The following is an 18,803-nucleotide window of genomic DNA, read 5'->3' on the forward strand; positions in this document are numbered from 1 at the left end:
CAGCTCTCTTGTTATGGGGAAAAACATGGCGTTTGCAATCATGTTATCTTTTGCAACATTTTGTTCTTTGGGCTGATGTGAAGTGACACCAAAGACACACGAACATTAATTGAACACACTGGTTGGCATGACAGCGTAGACAACATCAAGTAGACACTATTTAAGTGAATACTGGCTCATGTAAGAATGAGAGAATTCTGTAGAGTCGAACCTAAAAATCTCACATTAAAGGGGCTTGGACCATATTTCCAACCAATATTCATTTCAGGAATGTAACGATAAACAGTAAAAATGATTATTGTGGTAAAACTCCCGACGGGTTTTAATAACGTTTTAAATATAAAATGATCCAAAAAACATGACTGATGCCAGCTTTCTAGTTTAAATGTTAACATGACAACAAGAGACATTAATGTCTTTCCCCATTAAAAAACAACATAACCCAATCTAAACGTACTGTATATAAACACTTTACTGTCTGAGCAACTAAGATATTCAATTGTGCACATTGAACCTACAGGCTGTGCTCTCTTAGAACAGAGTAATCGTTCTATAATCAGGGGGTGTTTTTACGATGCATTCAAGGACCGCTTAACAGAGTAGGATGCCACAACGCCCCCCAGAATTAATAAATAATACATTTTATTTGTTACACACTTTTCATTTAAAAAAAAAATCTTAAAGTGTTACAGTTCAAAGAAATATTTAAAACAATAAACGCTTAGTTATTAAAACAAATAAAATACTAAGACTAAAACACTATCAGTGAAGGATATGAAACACAAAATAGTGGGTTTTATAACAGTGTGTTTATATTTGAGTTATTTAAAAAAAAAAGTGGTCTCTGTATTATTTTATTCACAATAACAGCGATATGAAATGTTCATATTGTTACATCCCTACGATATTGTTAATAAAGGTTTGTGTGGAGGGGGGGCGTGGCCTGCGGGCCTGCCAGGACCGGCCTCGAAGTCAGCGACAGGTGTGTAAATGGCCCACCTAGGCCTTGTTATCTAATCACCTGTCGCTCTGTATAAGCAGCAACCTGGAGGAGTGACGTGGTTGGAGCTGGGGGAGAGCGAGAGCAAGACAGACAGGCACAAAAAGACAATTGCTGAAAAGCAACACAGAGACATTATTGGAAATATAAACTGTATTGTGAACCTGAACCGGGCTCTCATGTTGGTGTTTGGTGGTCCAAAGAACCCCCTGGAGGGCAACCTCCAGTTTGACTGACTCACTCTGGAAATGATTAATTCGATTATGGCGGCAAATATGTTAGCCCGTGTCCCGGGACTGGTTGCATTTGACCTTTTAGGTTCCACTGTACCTCTCTGCAGGTGGGTCAGATTTTGCATTAAGAGAGCAGAAAGATAAAGCGCCAGCAGATTTGTTTATCCATGTTCTATCCAGTATATGAAAAAAATGTTTTAGCAAGACGCTGTTCCATCATTCAGTGAGTGATTTAGCTGTACAGTCAACAATTTCCAGCATGAAATTACCCACAGTGCCTGCAAAAGTGTGTAACACCACGCTGAGCTGATGGCACGTAGGAAGCACAGAATGAGCAAAATCCCGGCTGTAGCCAAAGAGCCTTACTGTTTAAACTACAGGTATTCACTGTAATGAATCATCAAAACAATAACATTAAAACATGTATCTTTATTTATTTTATACAGTATGTCTGTGTTTTACAACAAGCAGCACATGACTGCCAAGTAAATTACCAGCTCAAGAATCAAAAGGCGGAGGAGTCATGTGACCAGTCTAAGTTGTGCTTCCCCTCGCTAATGCGCATACGTGTAACACAGAAACCTTTTTAAAATGTTGTAATAGTGTGGATTTCACTGTGCAGCTATCTAACTAATGTCTAAGAAACAGATATATCTACAGTATATACAGTAAGTGGATTTTAAACATCTTGACATGAATATTATAACCTAATTAATGGTACATTTAATCTTTCAGTAGATTATTGTATGTAAAGAGCATGTATATTAAATGACAAAATACAGTAATTGATATGTATCTCGACAATATGAAATCGCTATTTTGTTATGCTTAAATGTTACATTACTAATAAGTGAGATGTGAATACATCAAAAGGTTAGTTTTTATTTCAATATTTTTTTTTAATAGGAAACAGGATCTTTCAGGGCCGTTCCTTTCAAAGAGACGTTCACAAGACTGGCTTGTTGTTATAGTTTTTTTCAAACTGTTTTAACAATCACTGGTAGCAGTAATTATTTAAGATGTGGATCAGAATAATTTAGATTTACACACATATTACTCTATTGGTGGGAATGATTCTGAAATATTTGCTATAATTGTATTTTTGTTGTGGTTTCATTGTAAACATTCCATAAGGTGGTGCCACATTCCCATGTTTAGCAGTAACATCACTATGTTGGATGTTCTCTTACTAAAAAACTTTTGTTTCAGAAGAGCATTTTATACATACTGAAAAAATGCCCAAATAATAAGTACACACAGTGTGTACAAAAACGTATAAAACTAAATAAAAACTAGGACATATTAAAAATGTGAATACAAAATTATACTACACTACCTGGTGTGTGTACGCTTGAACAATGTGTAGCTCAGCGCAAAGTGATTAACAAATTAAAAATAAATAAAAATAAATAATACAAATAAATATTTATAAAGATAACAAAAACGTGAATCCAAATGCTGCTGCGTTTCCATTGACTCTGTCTCATTTTCTAGTTCATTTGCCAATCGGGTAACGTATCTGCATGCGCATAAAAAACAACTCTCCAAAAAAACGGCTTGCAACAGCAAATCGATTCTCATAGTTCACTTACAAGAGCCGTTCAAAAAACTGTATTCGGTCCTCAAACATTACATTTCTGACAAACAACTGATTTACATAAAGAAAGTGGGGGCATATATTTAAACACCTACTCAGTGGCCTAGTGGTTAGAGTGTTCGCCCTGAGATTGGTAGGTTGTGAGTTCAAACCCCGGCCGAGTCATACCAAAGACTATAAAAATGGGACCCATTACCTCCCTGCTTGGCACTCAGCATCAAAGGTTGGAATTGGGGGTTAAATCACCAAAAATTATTCCCGGGCGCGGCCACCGCTGCTGCCCACTGCTCCCCTCACCTCCCAGGGGGTGATCAAGGGTGATGGGTCAAATGCAGAGAATAATTTTGCCACACCTAGTGTGTGACAATCATTGGTACTTTAACTTTAAAGTAATGCTGTCAAATGACACATTTTTAATCAGATAAATCACACTTTTACATTTTCATTAATCACAATTAATTTACTAGTTTTTACTGGTTTACTAGTTATTAGTTACTTGCTTTCATAATTTGAGTTACCTTCAAAAAAGAGCCCAATATTTTGAGACAAATGCAAATTTATAGTTGGATTGTTTTTAATGTTTTAGTTAAATGGTTGTCATATATTTGCTGTCAACTGAAAAACATTTCATTTTTAAGTGAAATTTGCCAGCTAGCACAAAGTCAGAGTCTCCTCACTCATTTTAAAACTAAAATAAGCATTGATCTGATCACTGACTGTATAATGACTAGGATATAACAATATGAAAGTTTCTTATCACAGTTATCGTGACCAAATTATCCCGGTTGACATTATTATTGTGGTATTGTTGAATGTGCTCAAAAAGTGCTTATACACACACATCGTATAACCAAATTTAACCAACAAATAAAATAGTAAAATAAATAGACATATATTGTTAGAAAGTCCAGTATTTTGCATGTTTTGTGTTACTTATCACTGATAGTCTTCTGGCAGACGTTGTGGTGTTCCTTCTCTGTTCAGTGGTACTTAAACGCATGCAAGTTTAAGTAAACTAGCTTCACTTTCGGTTTATGTGACGTCACGCGAGTTCACTTCCTGTTAGGTGCGAGGTCATGGTGACCATGCCCCTAACCGCGCCCCCAACGCCACAGGTATCTTGCCAATCGAGGGGAAACCCTGCAAGTGTTTATACAGTTATCAATCACATTTTATCAATAATTTTATTTCAAAACGGTAATTTAAATCGTTGGGAGTTTCACAGCGGTTATAATTAAAACTGTTTATTGTTACATAACAACCCACACCTTTCAGGTAACCATCTAAGGTCATGTGCGGACAAAATAAATTGCACGATTAATCTGCGTTTATATTTGATTGATGCAATATTTTTTTGTGATTAATCATATCAACGTGTTAACTTTGACAGCCCTAAAGCCCTAAATTTCAACCCAACCTATGAATCTAACCAGGCAAACGCTTTCAAGTTTTTAAAGAGAACACAAACACCTGTGGTACTGGCATAGCCTTGGAAAGATATGTAGGGGTCTTGTGTGAACTTTGGCATGTATAATTGAGTCTGCATGTTGCAAGACAAATAGTTGTCTCCTTTCCACCAAGTCAAGTCACCGTGAACGCGCCAATTCTGTTACTGACTCGCCGAGCCAACTAAAGAGGTCAGTTTGTCCCTTTTTTAAAATTGTTTCATGTTTCTACCGAATAAGTTATTTCCTAATAATATATATAGGTATTTCACCCAGCCCTAATTTACTGTTATACACATGTGCAGTAACGAGTACATCTCACACATTAGAGATAGGATGTAAAGCTCCCATCCCGAATAATAAACAACAATAAACTGCATATAGTTTAAAGGCCTACTGAAACCCACTACTACCGACCACGCAGTCTGATAGTTTATATATCAATGATGAAATCTTAACATTATAACACATGCCAATACGGCCGGGTTAACTTATAAAGTGACATTTTAAATTTGACGCTAAACTTCCGGTTCGAAACGCCTCTGAGGATGACGTATGCGCGTGACGTAGCCCGGGGAACAGAGGTATGCCTTCCCCATTGAATACAATACAAAAAAGCTCTGTTTTCATTTCATAATTCCACAGTATTCTGGACATCTGTGTTCGTGAATCTGTTGCAATTATGTTCATTGCATTATGGAGAAAGAAGCTGAGCAAGCAAAGAAGAAAGTTGTCGGTGCGAAACGGACGTATTTTTCGAACGAAGTCAGCAACAACAGTACACAGCCGGCGCGTCTTTGTTTACATTCGCGAAAGATGCAGTCAAGATAGAAGAACTCGGATAACAGAGACTCTAACCAGGAGGACTTTTGACTTCGATACACAGACGCCTGTAGAGAACTGGGACAACACAGACTCTTACCAGGATTACTTTGATTTGGATGACAAATACGCAGACGTGCTACCGTGAGTATGCAGCTTTGGCTTCTAAACATTTGATCGCTTGACCGTATGTGCGCAACTTTTTTTTTGCGTATGTACGTAACTTTTTTAAAATATATAAGCTTTATGAACCTTGGGTTAGGTGAACGGTCTTTTGGGCTGAGTGATTGTGTGTGTTGATCAGGTGTTTGAATTGTATTGGCGTGTTCTATGGAGCTAGGAGCTAGGAGCTAGCATAGGAGCTAGGAGTTAGCATAACAAAGACGTAGGTGTTTTTATGCAGGATTAATTTGTGTCATATTAAATATAAGCCTGGTTGTGTTGTGGCTAATAGAGTAAATATATGTCTTGTGTTTATTTACTGTTTTAGTCATTCCCAGCTGAATACCAGGTACCGTGAGTATGCAGCCTTGGCTGCTAAACATTTGATAGCTTGACCGTATGTGCGCGTCACGTACGTAACTTTTTAAAAATATATAAGCTTTATGAACATTGGGTTAGGTGAACTGTCTTTTGGGCTGAGTGATTGTGTGTGTTGATCAGGTGTTTGAATTGTATTAGCGTGTTCTATGGAGCTAGGAGCTAGCAGAGGAGCTAGGAGCTAGCATAACAAACACGTAGGTGTTTTTATGCAGGATTAATTTGTGGCATATTAAATATAAGCCTGGTTGTGTTGTGGCTAATAGAGTATATATATGTCTTGTGTTTATTTACTGTTGTAGTCATTCCCAGCTGAATATCAGGTACCGTGAGTATGCAGCCTTGGCTGCTAAACATTTGATAGCTTGACCGTATGTGCGCGTCACTTACGTAACTTTTTAAAAATATATAAGCTTTATGAACCTTGGGTTAGGTGAACGGTCTTTTGGGCTGAGTGATTGTGTGTGTTAATCAGGTGTTTGAATTGTATTGGCGCGTTCTATGGAGCTAGGAGCTAGCAGAGGAGCTAGGAGCTAGCATAACAAACACGTAGGTGTTTTTATGCAGGATTAATTTGTGGCATATTAAATATAAGCCTGGTTGTGTTGTGGCTAATAGAGTATATATATGTCTTGTGTTTATTGACTGTTGTAGTCATTCCCAGCTGAATATCAGGTCACCCCCGGCTCTCACAGCATCTTCCCTATCTGAATAGCTTCAACTCCCCACTAGTCCTTCACTTGCACTTTACTCATCCACAAATCTTTCATCCTCGCTCAAATTAATGGGGAAATTGTCGCTTTCTCGGTCCGAATCTCTCTCACTTCATGCGGCCATCATTGTAAACAATAGGGAACTTTGCGTATATGTTCAATTGACTACGCCACGCTACTTCCGGTAGGGGCAAGCCTTTTTTTATCAGATACCAAAAGTTGCGATCTTTATCGTCGTTGTTCTATACTAAATCCTTTCAGCAAAAATATGGCAATATCGCGAAATGATCAAGTATGACACATAGAATAGATCTGTTATCCCCATTTAAATAAAAAAAATTCATTTCAGTAGGCCTTTAAAGACTACAGCTGAGTAAAAACACTCCAAAATATTTCCACTGATTAGCATTCTTCAGCACACAGATGCCCCACAAAAGTTCCTGCATCTCAAAAGCTCCTTTCGTTTTTCTTTCTCCCCGTTGTCAAGTTTGTTGTAATATAAATACACAATAAATAAGAAATAAACAAGTCACCGCGTATATTCCAATGGTGGCCGTGTGTTTGGAAGAGAAGTTTTAACTAACTGTGTTCAACCAATCAGCGTTTGACAGCACAGCCCACCCCCAAAAAGGTTCCTGGTCTCTTGGAAAAGTCCTACTAAGCTGGGAGGAACTACAAAAGGTTCTTGAAAAACTAAATCATTTTGGTGGAAACATATGGGGAATTGTATTTAAGTGGGAAATTGTATTTAAGTGGGAAAGTTCCTGAAAATGTTCCTCCAGTGGAAAGGTGTCTATTGTTTTTGTAAGAGCGAACATTGAGGAACTGTTTTGCTATCATACTAGCACATCGCCTTGCAACGGCATGCTACGGCATTAGCCATAAAGTATTAGCCCACATTTCATGTTTTGTTTGTACTTCTCACCATGACAATATTTTACTCACATTTATGTCAATTTCCCTGATATTATTTTGCGTGTATCAGCGGATTTTGTTTTAATTGGCCAATTATGTGACTCTGTCCGCGGTTAAGTGAACGCGGAAATCATGCCTTACTATTTTGTTGAGTTTAGTGATTATTGATTAGGCATACTAGCACTGTGTCAAATAAAAAATAGCAACCATGGGGATTTCTCAAACTGCAGTAAATGAGCAGTCTGTGAGTTTTAGATTTTCAAAGTGTATTGCAGTTTCACGGTTTTACAGTAGTTTTTATTTTAAAACGGAAATACTAACCGCCGGGAGTATTACCGCGATGTATTATTACATTGTTTATCGTTACATCCTTATGCGTAGTTCAGTAGTGAAGGCAACATGAACAACTGAGACACATAGGGCATTTTGGTCGATTTGCATACAGAAAAAAACAAATTGCGAATCAGTTCTCATCGTTCATTTCATAGAGCCATTCAAAAGACTCAACTCGTTTGTGAAGATCACATCTTGTCAGAACACCGGAAACTTAGCAAACATTTCCTTGCCACATACTTAGCCTGTTATACAATATTCCACAGGGAGGAGCGATTGTGCACAAATAACTGTATTCTACATAGAAATGAGAATGAATGGTTAATGAAGAGCATTCTCACCCAGAGCAGGGGTCATCCAGGAAAGGAATGCTACAAACAGCACCGCATCCATTGTAGCTGGTGAAGAGGAAAATAAGAACTCATGTCAGTTACTTAAATACACAATCCCATACAATACATTTTGATTACTTTATGAAGCTAAGTGAATGGGTGCTCTAAGAATAATGCATTGTAGTTATCTACCACTGAAACATCAGAAGAATGGATTGTGTGTGCAAACCTTTTAGATGTATAACGAAACACAGCACATCATTAAATCCTGACTGATCCTTTCTGCGTGCTACGAGGGAAGGTGTGCTCACTGCACAGCGAGTCTTTTTTATCAGGGTGGCAAATGCCGTAGGTATTTCATAAAGTTGTGCTGCTTTTATCTAGCTATCAAACAAGGGAGGAAAATTACTTTGGACTAAAGGACACACAGATGAATGTATCTGAGCAGCAGAGGTGAATCAAACACGCTAAATCAGCTTGCAGACCAAAATATTTAGCTTCTTTAGGGAGACCATGATGGGACAATTAAATGGCTGCCCCACATCTGTAGTTTTTGTGTAGCAGTACAAGCAGCACTGCAGCTATTACAATAACTTACAACAATAACTCAAAGGGAGAAAAATGCACTGCAAAAAAAGTCAAACTATTCTGAAATCCTGGTCTGTTTTAGTGTTTATTTTAATGTAGGTATTATTGGAGGTATGTGCTTTTCGAAGTACCATTCTAGTTATATGTACCTATTAAAGCATTAAGGCTACAACATATTTGCATGTAAAACATATACTGTATGTTTCCCACAGGACTGCGATATATTTGTGGCGGTGGGATCGGGAGGTGTTATGTGACATGGTCGTCTAATATGCATAATATGTCACGACTCATGTAAGTGTAAGCTGTAGAAGAGATGAATAATGTAGTGATATTGAGACAAAACGTGAGTAGAAACACAAAATGCCAAATATTAAGTTGAAAAATACAAACAAACTTTTTTTTTTTTTTTTCTTTAAATGGGACAAGGGGGATAGGCCCACAACAGCACAAACTGCGTATTGAGAAGATTAATATGTGCTTACATGTCAGAGTCTCCATTACGAGCAGAAAAAAAAAATCGCTAGATTTTTCGCATGTCGCTCTTTTTTTAAATAGCGTATCAATAGCAGGGCTGTTCAACTAAATTGTTCAAGGCCACAATTTTAGAAAGTTATGGACTAGAGAGCGGACTTCTCCTTTTACTATTATTCTGATTTTGCATATTTGTGAGAACTGGCATCCTCTGCAGTGGCCTTAAACGATTTTGGATTTACAAAATGTGGAAAAAACAGCCCCAAGTCACAATGCAAGTATCTGTCATTCCTTAAAAGCTTCAACTTGTTGTTTTTAAAGGACTTGAAGTAGTGAAGTGAATTATATTTATACAGCACTTTTTTCTCTAGAGACTCAAAGCGCTTTACATAGTGAAACCCATTATCTACATCTTTAAGATACATTTAAACTAGTGTGAGTGGCACTGGGAGCAGGGGGGTAAAGTGTTTTGCCCAAAGACCCCAAGGCAGAGACGAGCATGGCAGAAGCAGGAATCGAACCTGGAACCCTCAAGTTGCTGGCACAGTCACTCCACCAACTGAGCAATGCCGCTGCAGAAAGGCTAGTCAAAAATCATCTATATCAGTAATTTAGTGTTTTAAGGATTTTGCAACAAAAACATTAGTGTCTCCCAAGTTTTGAACTACACTCGCCAGTTTGGAGTCATTCCAGGGCCGGATTTGCCCTCCGGGCTGCTAGTTAATTAGCCCTGAACTAGCATATAGGCATGGGCGATATGGCCTAAAAATACAATTTCAGGTTTTATCACAAAAAAAATTAATTCACAATTGTTCTCGATTTTTTAACAAAACCAATACATTCAAATGACAGAGACAATTCAAAACACATTGTGCTTTATTTTGATCAAAAACTCTCTGAAAGGAGACAAACAGTGCCACAATTTACAGGATACATGGCATTAACATACACTGCATCTGGGTCTAAGCAAAATTACATTTTTCATAAAGTTGTTTTTTATGATCAAATGTTTTTATAATTTATACTAAATGAAGTTTGTTTTGCGGCTGCCTTTTTTAAACAAACTGTGCAGTCACGTGATCCTTGACGTAGAGAATCCCTTCCTCAACAACAACAATTCTAATCAAGCAGACTTTGTGATAGCCCACAACGATTACGTTGGAAAAAAATATGATCCACAACCTTCTATTTTTGAGCCTGATTAGAAGGAGGATGAGTTACAAGTTTTAGAAGCAGTGAGCTAAATAGGTCCAGCTTTAGTGCAACCCTAGCATCGTGTAGCAGTATTGCTAAGTGCTAAACAAGAAATACAAACTACAAACATAATAAAACAATCACTTACTCAGTGTTGGCATTGGAATTTTCAAAATGGGGTCTCAGGGACCCCATCAAGTCATAAAATTGGGGTACCACAGTAAATTTTTGGGGTCTCACTTTTTCGTAACCGTTTTGAAAAAAAATGATGCATTATCCTGTTATAACTCACATTCTATATTGTGTTTTGGAAAAAGGTTGTCATAAACATTACTTAATTCATTAAAAAAAATAATACAAAAGAAAACAAATTTAATGCATATGTAAATCTTGTATTCAGTCATAATCATTCATTCACTTTCTTCTTTCCTTCATGGACCTGATTGATTGATTGAGAAGTTTATTGACATCTTAAAGAATTGAATCTATGTAATGCTTTAAAAAGGCACATGGATTGTACAAAAAGCCAAAAGGCCTGTTTCCATTGTGGTCCTTTACATACTCATCACATTTGATACATTCAATAATAAAAGATATATAACCTGTAACATGTATATGAAAAAATTACGTTAAAAAAATTGATAAATTATGTACACATACACAGTATACATGTCAGGTGATTTGAAAAACAATATATATAAAAATGGGGGGGTATATACACTATGTACATGACACTATGTACATGACTATGCACATGTTGACTCCAAGTTTATTGACATCTTAAATGATAAATGGGTTATACTTGTATAGCGCTTTTCTACCTTCAAGGTACTCAAAGCGCTTTGACAGTATTTCCACATTCATCCATTCACACACACATTCACACACTGATGAAGAATTGAATCTATGTAATGCTTTAAAAAGGCAAATGGATGGCACAAAAAGCCAAAAGGCCTGTTTTCATTGTGGTCCATTACATACTCATCACATTTGATACATTCAATAATAAAAGATATATAACCTGTAACATGTATATGAAAAAATTACATTAAAAAAATGGATACATTATGTACACATACACAGTATACATGTCAGGTGATTTGAAAAACAATATATACAAAAAATGGGGGGTTATATATATACTATGTACATGACACTATGTACATGACTATGCACATGTTGACTCCAAGAGTGTGCAAAACAGAATGAGAAAATATATATACACTATAACCACATATAAACCTGTTTGATGCTTCGAAGAGGGGATCAATTTTGGCTCAGATCAGGTAGAGGTTGAGCTCTACCTGAACTTAATCTAAACTTTACCGCTGCCTGTAGTTTTTTTTAAATATATTTTCATTTAATAAGTTGAAGTTCTATTTATTTCAGTATAAAAGTGTAAAACATGCTTGGGTCATGAAATGATGATAATGGTGTGCCAGGGCATACATACTGTATATATGACAAATGCCATTGATTATTCTCACCTGTATGTAGATCATCAGTCGTTTAAAAACCACCACATCTGCACTTAACCTACATTTGATTTAATTTTGATAGCTTGGAATAAACGGATTGTCATATCCAAACACATTTCTACAGTACTGGACATTCAATCATTTGCACGCGTCAAACTGGTCAACACAGTCGCCCTCAGTATCAGCCCAAAGGTAAGGGCTGTACAGATACAATGAAACACAATTCAACATATAAAGTCAACTTGTTTTTCCAATATACTGGTAGACCCACAGACTGAGGCTCCAAGGCCGGGGGTTTATTTTAGGCATACTCCAAGACTGCTGGTGTTCTGTTGCATTTCATATTTGGCAGCAGGGTTTGTGTTCTGTTTGTTGGCACAGGCCTACTAGGACTGTTTTATCTATGACATCATCTAGGCAGGGAAGTTTGTTTTTCATCCTTATGCATACAGACATGCAGTCGTAACCTGGAGGTAGTAACTGCAGACTGGCCACAATCGAATGGCTTGAAAAAACCTTGGCTGGAAGCATACACTACCGACGTCGTATAGGAACTAGAAGTGCACATAAGCCATGGAATGCAATGTTGTGAGCACAAGCTTGTGTAAGGAGAGCCAGGGCTTTCCTGCCTGGCACAAACAAGCCTGAAGACCACTGAAGGCTCACACATGACTGCAGTGGGGGTGTGAACATAGCTCTGCTGGAGTGGACACAAATGAACACTTCATCGGTGGGATGGGATTAACAAAAATGGCTGCCAATCAAGTGTAGTCAAACAAGCACGGGAGGGTGCACCCATCCAATAATCTTGTTTGTTGCTCTTTAGAATGGTGGAGAGCAACATAATTTACGGATAAAAAATTGCAAAAAATATGACTAAAGGGGTGAAGCTGTATTTTTAATTAACTTTAAATTTTATTGACAGTTTAATTAGGAAACATGTGTATCATTATTATTTAGTAAGAATGTATTTATTTTAGCACAATACAATGGCATGCTTTTTTCCCATCCGTTTTATGTGTGCCCTCTTTTGCAGAGTATCTATTTCAGTGTTTTTCAACCTTTTTTGAGCCATGTCATATTTTGTTCATTGAAAAAATCCAGGGGGACACTATCACATCCTCGTCGCCATTGTTGTGTGCCAAATGTGTCACTTATTAGTTCACTTATTTGCAATCTAAGCTTAATAATACACCAAAAGAAAGCTTATTGTCTTTTTCTGCCTTTTATTCTCGCTCTTACTTTTTCCACTTCCAGGTGTCCAACACACAACACATGTCATCATATCCTGTGTCCCCCACCCTTAGGTTCCCCTTACAATGGGTCCGGTATTGTCCTGTGACCCGAGTAACCAATACATGACAGACACCACCAGCAGAAAATGTTAAAAAATAATCTCAGTAGCCTTTATTGACAATATAAAGTCGTTCTCATCAAATACCTGACGCAATTGTGCGATATGACTTCAAACCATAACCATCATTAAAGGCCTACTGAAACCCACTACTACCGACCACGCAGTCTGATAGTCTATATATCAATGATGAAATCTTAACATTGCAACACATGCCAATACGGCCGGGTTAACTTATAAAGTGCAATTTTAAATTTCCCGCTAAACTTCCGGTTGAAAACGTCTATGAATGATGACGTATGCGCGTGACGCCAATCGTTGAAACGGAAGTATTCGGACGCCATTGAATCCAATACAAAAAGCTCGGTTTTCATCTCAAAATTCCACAGTATTCTGGACATCTGTGTTGGTGAATCTTTTGCAATTTGTTTAATGAACAATGAAGACTGATCGGTGTATTAGCGGCTGGATGCAGCAACACAAACAGGAGGACTTTGAGGTGGATAGCAGACGCGCTATCTGACGCTAGCCACCGACCGCATCGGTGATCGGGTGAAGTCCTTCGTCGCACCGTCGATCGCTGGAACGCAGGTGAGCACGGGTGTTGATGAGCAGATGAGGGCTGGCTGGTGTAGGTGGATAGCTAATGTTTTTAGCATAGCTCTGTGAGGTCCCGTTGCTAAGTTAGCTTCAATGGCGTCGTTAGCAACAGCATTGTTAACCTTCGCCAGGCTGGAAAGCATTAACCGTGTATTTACAGGTCCATGTTTTAATAGTATTGTTGATTTTCTGTCTATCCTTCCAGTCAGGGGCTTATTTCTTTTGTTTCTATATGCAGTTAAGCCCGATGCTATCACGTTAGCTCCGTAGCTAAAGTGTTTCGCCGATGTATTGTCGTGGAGATAAAAGTCACTGTGAATGTCCATTTCGCGTTCTCGACTCTCATTTTCAAGAGGATATAGTATCTGAGGTGGTTTAAAATACAAATCCGTGATCCACAATAGAAAAAGGAGAGAGTGTGGAATCTAATGAGCCAGCTTGTACCTAAGTTACGGTCAGAGCGAAAAAAGATGTGTCCTGCACTGCACTCTAGTCCTTCACTCTCACGTCCTCATCCACAAATCTTTCATCCTCGCTCAAATTAATGGGGTAATCGTCGCTTTCTCGGTCCAAATCGCTATCACTGCATTGAAAACAATGGGGAAATGTGAGGAGCCTTTCAACCTTTGACGTCACGCCACTTCCGGTACAGGCAAGGCTTTTTTTATCAGCGACCAAAAGTTGCGAACTTTATCGTCGATGTTCTCTACTAAATCCTTTCAGCAAAAATATGGCAATATCGCGAAATGATCAAGTATGACACATAGAACGGATCTGCTATCCCCGTTTAAATAAAAACATTTCATTTTAGTAGGCCTTTAAGTTCCCCTTACAATGGTTCCGGTATTGACCTGTGACCCGAGTAACCAATACATGACAGACACCACCAGTAGAAAATGTTAAAAAAGAAACTCAATAGCCTATATTGACAATATAAAGTCGTTCTCATCAAATACCTGACGCAATTGTGCCATATGACTTCAAACCATAACCATCATTAATTCTCTTGTCTCAAAGTAGGCTTACGAAGCAATGAGCTACCTGCAGCTACCTACTGGTACGGAAGAGTATTACATGGTTACTCTGCTGATCTCCGGACAGCACAGACACTCTACAACGGCACATTGTTTGCGGATTATAATTATTGGTTTGCAAAAAAATTTTTTCCGACCAATTAGGTGAAATTGCATAATTTCCCACGGCACATCAAACAATCGATTGATTGATTGAGACTTTTATTAGTAGGTTGCACAGTGAAGTACATATTCCGTACAATTGACCACTAAATGGTAACACCCGAATAAGTTTTTCAACTTGTTTAAGTCGGGGTCCACTTAAATTTATTCAATTGATTGATTCAATGATTTCATATCTCACGGTACAATAGTGTGCCGCGGCACAGTGGTTGAAAAACACTGATCTATTTGATTAGTATTTATTATCGTAATCAGCCTGACCTAAGCCTTGATAATAATCTTTGTGATTAACACATGGTTTTGTATCATCTGACAAGGTTTATCCTTTCAAATTGAGGCAAATCAGAATATTGATTTACAAAAACTAAAATTATACAGGCTAATCCGGTATACTATTATGAAAGCAGCGTTACATAAAAAGAGAGGATTACAAATCAGAGCCTTTTGTTTTTCCAGTTCACGTTTTAGTCAAATAACGCGAGAACTTATTGTTGTTTTATTCCACTGCTAATAAAGTAGCTAACTTTTGTACACAAGAGCCAAAATGATAAGACAAACCTCCCCAAAAAATGACAGGATTAAAGAGAGAAGAAAAGTAGTTTGCACGGTGAAAGTGGCGAGGATAAGGCGGCCTGAAGCAATTAAATAGTCACATATGTTGCCTTTTTTGGGTGGAAGTTGGGGGTTGGAAAGCCGACAAAAAACAGCGACAATATCCAACAAAAACAACCTAACGTAGTGTATACATGCTTAAAACCACAGATTTATTATCAAAATCGATTATTTTGATGATTTCGAACTTACCGCGTTTTCGGCTGCAGATGTTTCCTCCGCCTGACTTACTCAAAAAGTTATGTCAAAGGAAAGTTAGAGAGATATGAAATCCGCTGTGATGGTGGTGGATAAATTAAGCGATAAAGGGATGGAATATGAATGATGAAGAAAGTGCGAGCAAGACCCTCCAGGGTTTGTCTGCGTGTCTTTGGTCCAGTCAGGAATGAGGGAGGCGGGGCTCGGACTGATGGTGTGAAGTTACTCCCGGACTGGACACTGCATTAGGTACACTAGCCATGGCTTCTGATATACAACCACACATAGTCCCTGTTTAATGGACACTGTCAGTGTAAATCTTACGTATATATGTTATATTTTGTATCGCTATATTTAGTCTATTTATACCTGCATTGTCCTTTCCATCCTTACACTTTCCATCATTGTAACTGAGCTACTGTGTGGAACAACTTCCATTGTGGATCATTAAAGTTTGTGTAAGTCTAAGAGTAGTATGCATACGCTTAAAGTTGTGTTCAACTGTCATGCTGTTTTCTAACTCAGTGTTTTTCAGCCTTTTTTGAGCCAAGACACATTTTTTTCATTGAAAAAAATCCAGAGGCACACCACTAGACAGAAAACATTTAAAAAAATGAAGCTCAGCAGCCGATATTGACAGTAAAGAGTCGTTCTCGCAATTGTTGGATATAAATTCAAACCATAACCAACCATGCATCATTATAGCTCGTCTCAAAGTAGGTGTAGTGTCACGACCTGTCACATCACACCGTGACTTATTTGGAGTTTTTTTGGTGTTTTCCTGTGTGTAGTGTTTTAGTTCCTGTCTTGCAATCCTATTTTGTTGTTGGTTGTCATGTCATGTACGGATGTACTTTGTGGACACCTTCTGCTGTTCCACACGCTGTAAGTCTTTGCTGTCGTCCAGCATTCTGTTTAGTTTTAGTTAAGTTTTGTATGGCTTCAATGCCTTTTCTTAGCGGCACTCGCCTTTTGTTTATTTTTGGTTTAAGCATTAGATATCGTTTTACCTGCCTCCCGCTGCATATTGTGATCACGACAAACCATGTTCCCGACATCCACTAAGCAGTTAGCTACCTACTGCCACCTACTGATATGGAAGAGTATTACACGGTTACTCTGCCGCGCTCTAAACAGCACGGACACTCAACAACGGCACATTATTTGCGGAGTATAATTACTGGTTTGCTAAAAATATTTTTAACCCAATTAGGTGAAATGACATCATCTCCCACGGCACACCAGACTGTATCTCACGGCGTGTGCCGCGGCACAGTGGTTGAAAAACACTCATCTAACTAGCTGGAATATCAGAAAAAAAGCTCCATCATGATGGGTTTAGCAGTATTAGCATATTAGAATGCAATGGTAGACAACCACCAGACATCCAACATTTTGCAATATGTTCACAAAGTAAGTGATCCAGTTTTATAATGGTTTAGTTTATTTTGAATATGCATCACAAAATCCCATTAAGGAACATGTCCGAAAAGGAGTAGAAAGAAAGCAAATGTTATTCAACCCTACTCCTTTTCCGTGCTTCAGCAGTTGTTGATAGTCTGCACACTTCCTGTGTTATTGAAACTTGAATTTTTTTCTACTAGAGATGTTTTTCCAGACAGGAAGTTTAAACAACTTAAGCACAAGGGCATATTTAGTCATTTTGAGGCCCACAATGCACATAACAAAAAATGTTTTTTTTTTACATTTGTTATCAACTACCATACGAGCTGCACATCAGTATCACTGATCCAAATGCTTTTAGGAACATTATGTGAGGAGCTGGCAGCGCTGCTAGCAACGTGACCCTATAGATCAGGGGTGTCAAACGTACGGCCAGAGGGCCGGATCAGGCCCGCGAACAGGTTTTATCCGGCCCGCGGGATGAGTTTGCTAAGTATAAAAATGAACCTGAATTGATTGATTGATTGATTGATACTTATATTAGTAGGTTGCACAGTGAAGTACATATTCCGTACAATTGACCACTAAATGGTAACACCCGATTAATTTTTTCAACTTGTTTAAGTCAGGGTCCACTTAAATTGATTCATGATACAGATATATACTATCATATATACTATCATCATAATACAGTCATCACACAAGATAATCACATTGAATTATTTACATTATTTACAATCAGGGGTAGGATATGGACAGCAAGTAGTGCACATAGAGAGAGAGAGAGAGAGAGAGAGAGAGAGAGAGAGAGATCAGCAGGCATAAGAAAAAGTATCTGCATTTGATTGTTTATATTTGATTATTAGCAATTGATTATTAGCAATCCGGGGAGGGTGTTAGTTTAGGGTTGTAGCTGCCTGGGGGTGAACTTTTATTGTGGTTTTTAAGGAGGATAGAGATGCCCTTTCTTTTATACCTGTTGGAAGCGCATTTGTGGCATAGAAAGAGAATGAGTTAAGACCTTTGTTAGTTCGGAATCTGGGTTTAACGTGGTTAGTGGAGCTCCCCCTGGTGTTGTGGTTATGGCGGTCATTTACATTAAGGAAGTAGTTTGACATGTACTTCGGTTTTAGGGAGGTGTAGTGGATTTTATAGACTAGGCTCAGTGCAAGTTGTTTAACTCTGTCCTCCACCTTGAGCCAGCCCACTTTAGAGAAGTGGGTAGGAGTGAGGTGTGATCTGGGGTGGAGGTCTAGAAGTAACCTGACTAGCTTGTTCTGAGATGTTTGGAGTTTAGATTTGAGGGTTTTGGAGGTGCTAGGGTACCAGGAGGTGCATGCGTAATCGAAAAAGGGTTGAACGAGAGTTCCCGCCAGAATCCTCATGGTGCTTTTGTTGACCAGAGAGGAGATTCTGTAGAGAAATCTTGTTCGTTGGTTAACCTTTCTGATTACCTTGGTTGCCATTTTATCACAGGAAAGGTTAGCCTCTAGAATGGAACCTAGGTAGGTGACCTCATCTTTCCTGGTGATAACAATGTCACCCACTTTTATAGTGAAGTCATTGACTTTCTTAAGGTTGATGTGGGACCCAAACAGGATGGATTCCGTTTTACCCAAGTGTATGGATAGCTTGTTGTCAGCGAGCCAGGTGCAAGTTCTACAGAGCTCAGCACTGAGGATTTTCTCCACCTGTGACTTGTCCTTGTCGGATACCAGCAGGGCAGAGTCATCCGCAAACAAAAACAATTCACAGTCGCATGCCGATGACATGTC

At 38.3% G+C, this 18,803-nt stretch overlaps 1 protein-coding gene across 3 annotated transcripts in view; it reads right to left on the reverse strand.

Moving 5' to 3' along the window:
* LOC133660065 (sodium/potassium-transporting ATPase subunit gamma-like) overlaps positions 1-15,816 on the reverse strand; it is a 46,256-nt gene extending 30,440 nt beyond the window's left edge. For all 3 annotated transcript variants that reach the window (XR_009827766.1, XR_009827767.1, XM_062063158.1), the window contains exons 1-2: positions 15,619-15,816; positions 7,940-7,996 (exon numbers count right to left, since the gene is read on the reverse strand). Coding sequence is in view for 1 of the 3 variants with exons in the window: in XM_062063158.1 (XP_061919142.1) it covers positions 7,940-7,991 (52 nt within the window). In the remaining 2 variants the exon portion in view is untranslated. The remainder of the gene's footprint in view (positions 1-7,939; positions 7,997-15,618) is intronic.
* Between the last annotated feature and the right edge of the window lie 2,987 nt (positions 15,817-18,803).

Source organism: Entelurus aequoreus, linkage group LG11 (assembly GCF_033978785.1).
Source record: "Entelurus aequoreus isolate RoL-2023_Sb linkage group LG11, RoL_Eaeq_v1.1, whole genome shotgun sequence".
NCBI lineage: Eukaryota > Metazoa > Chordata > Actinopteri > Syngnathiformes > Syngnathidae > Entelurus > Entelurus aequoreus.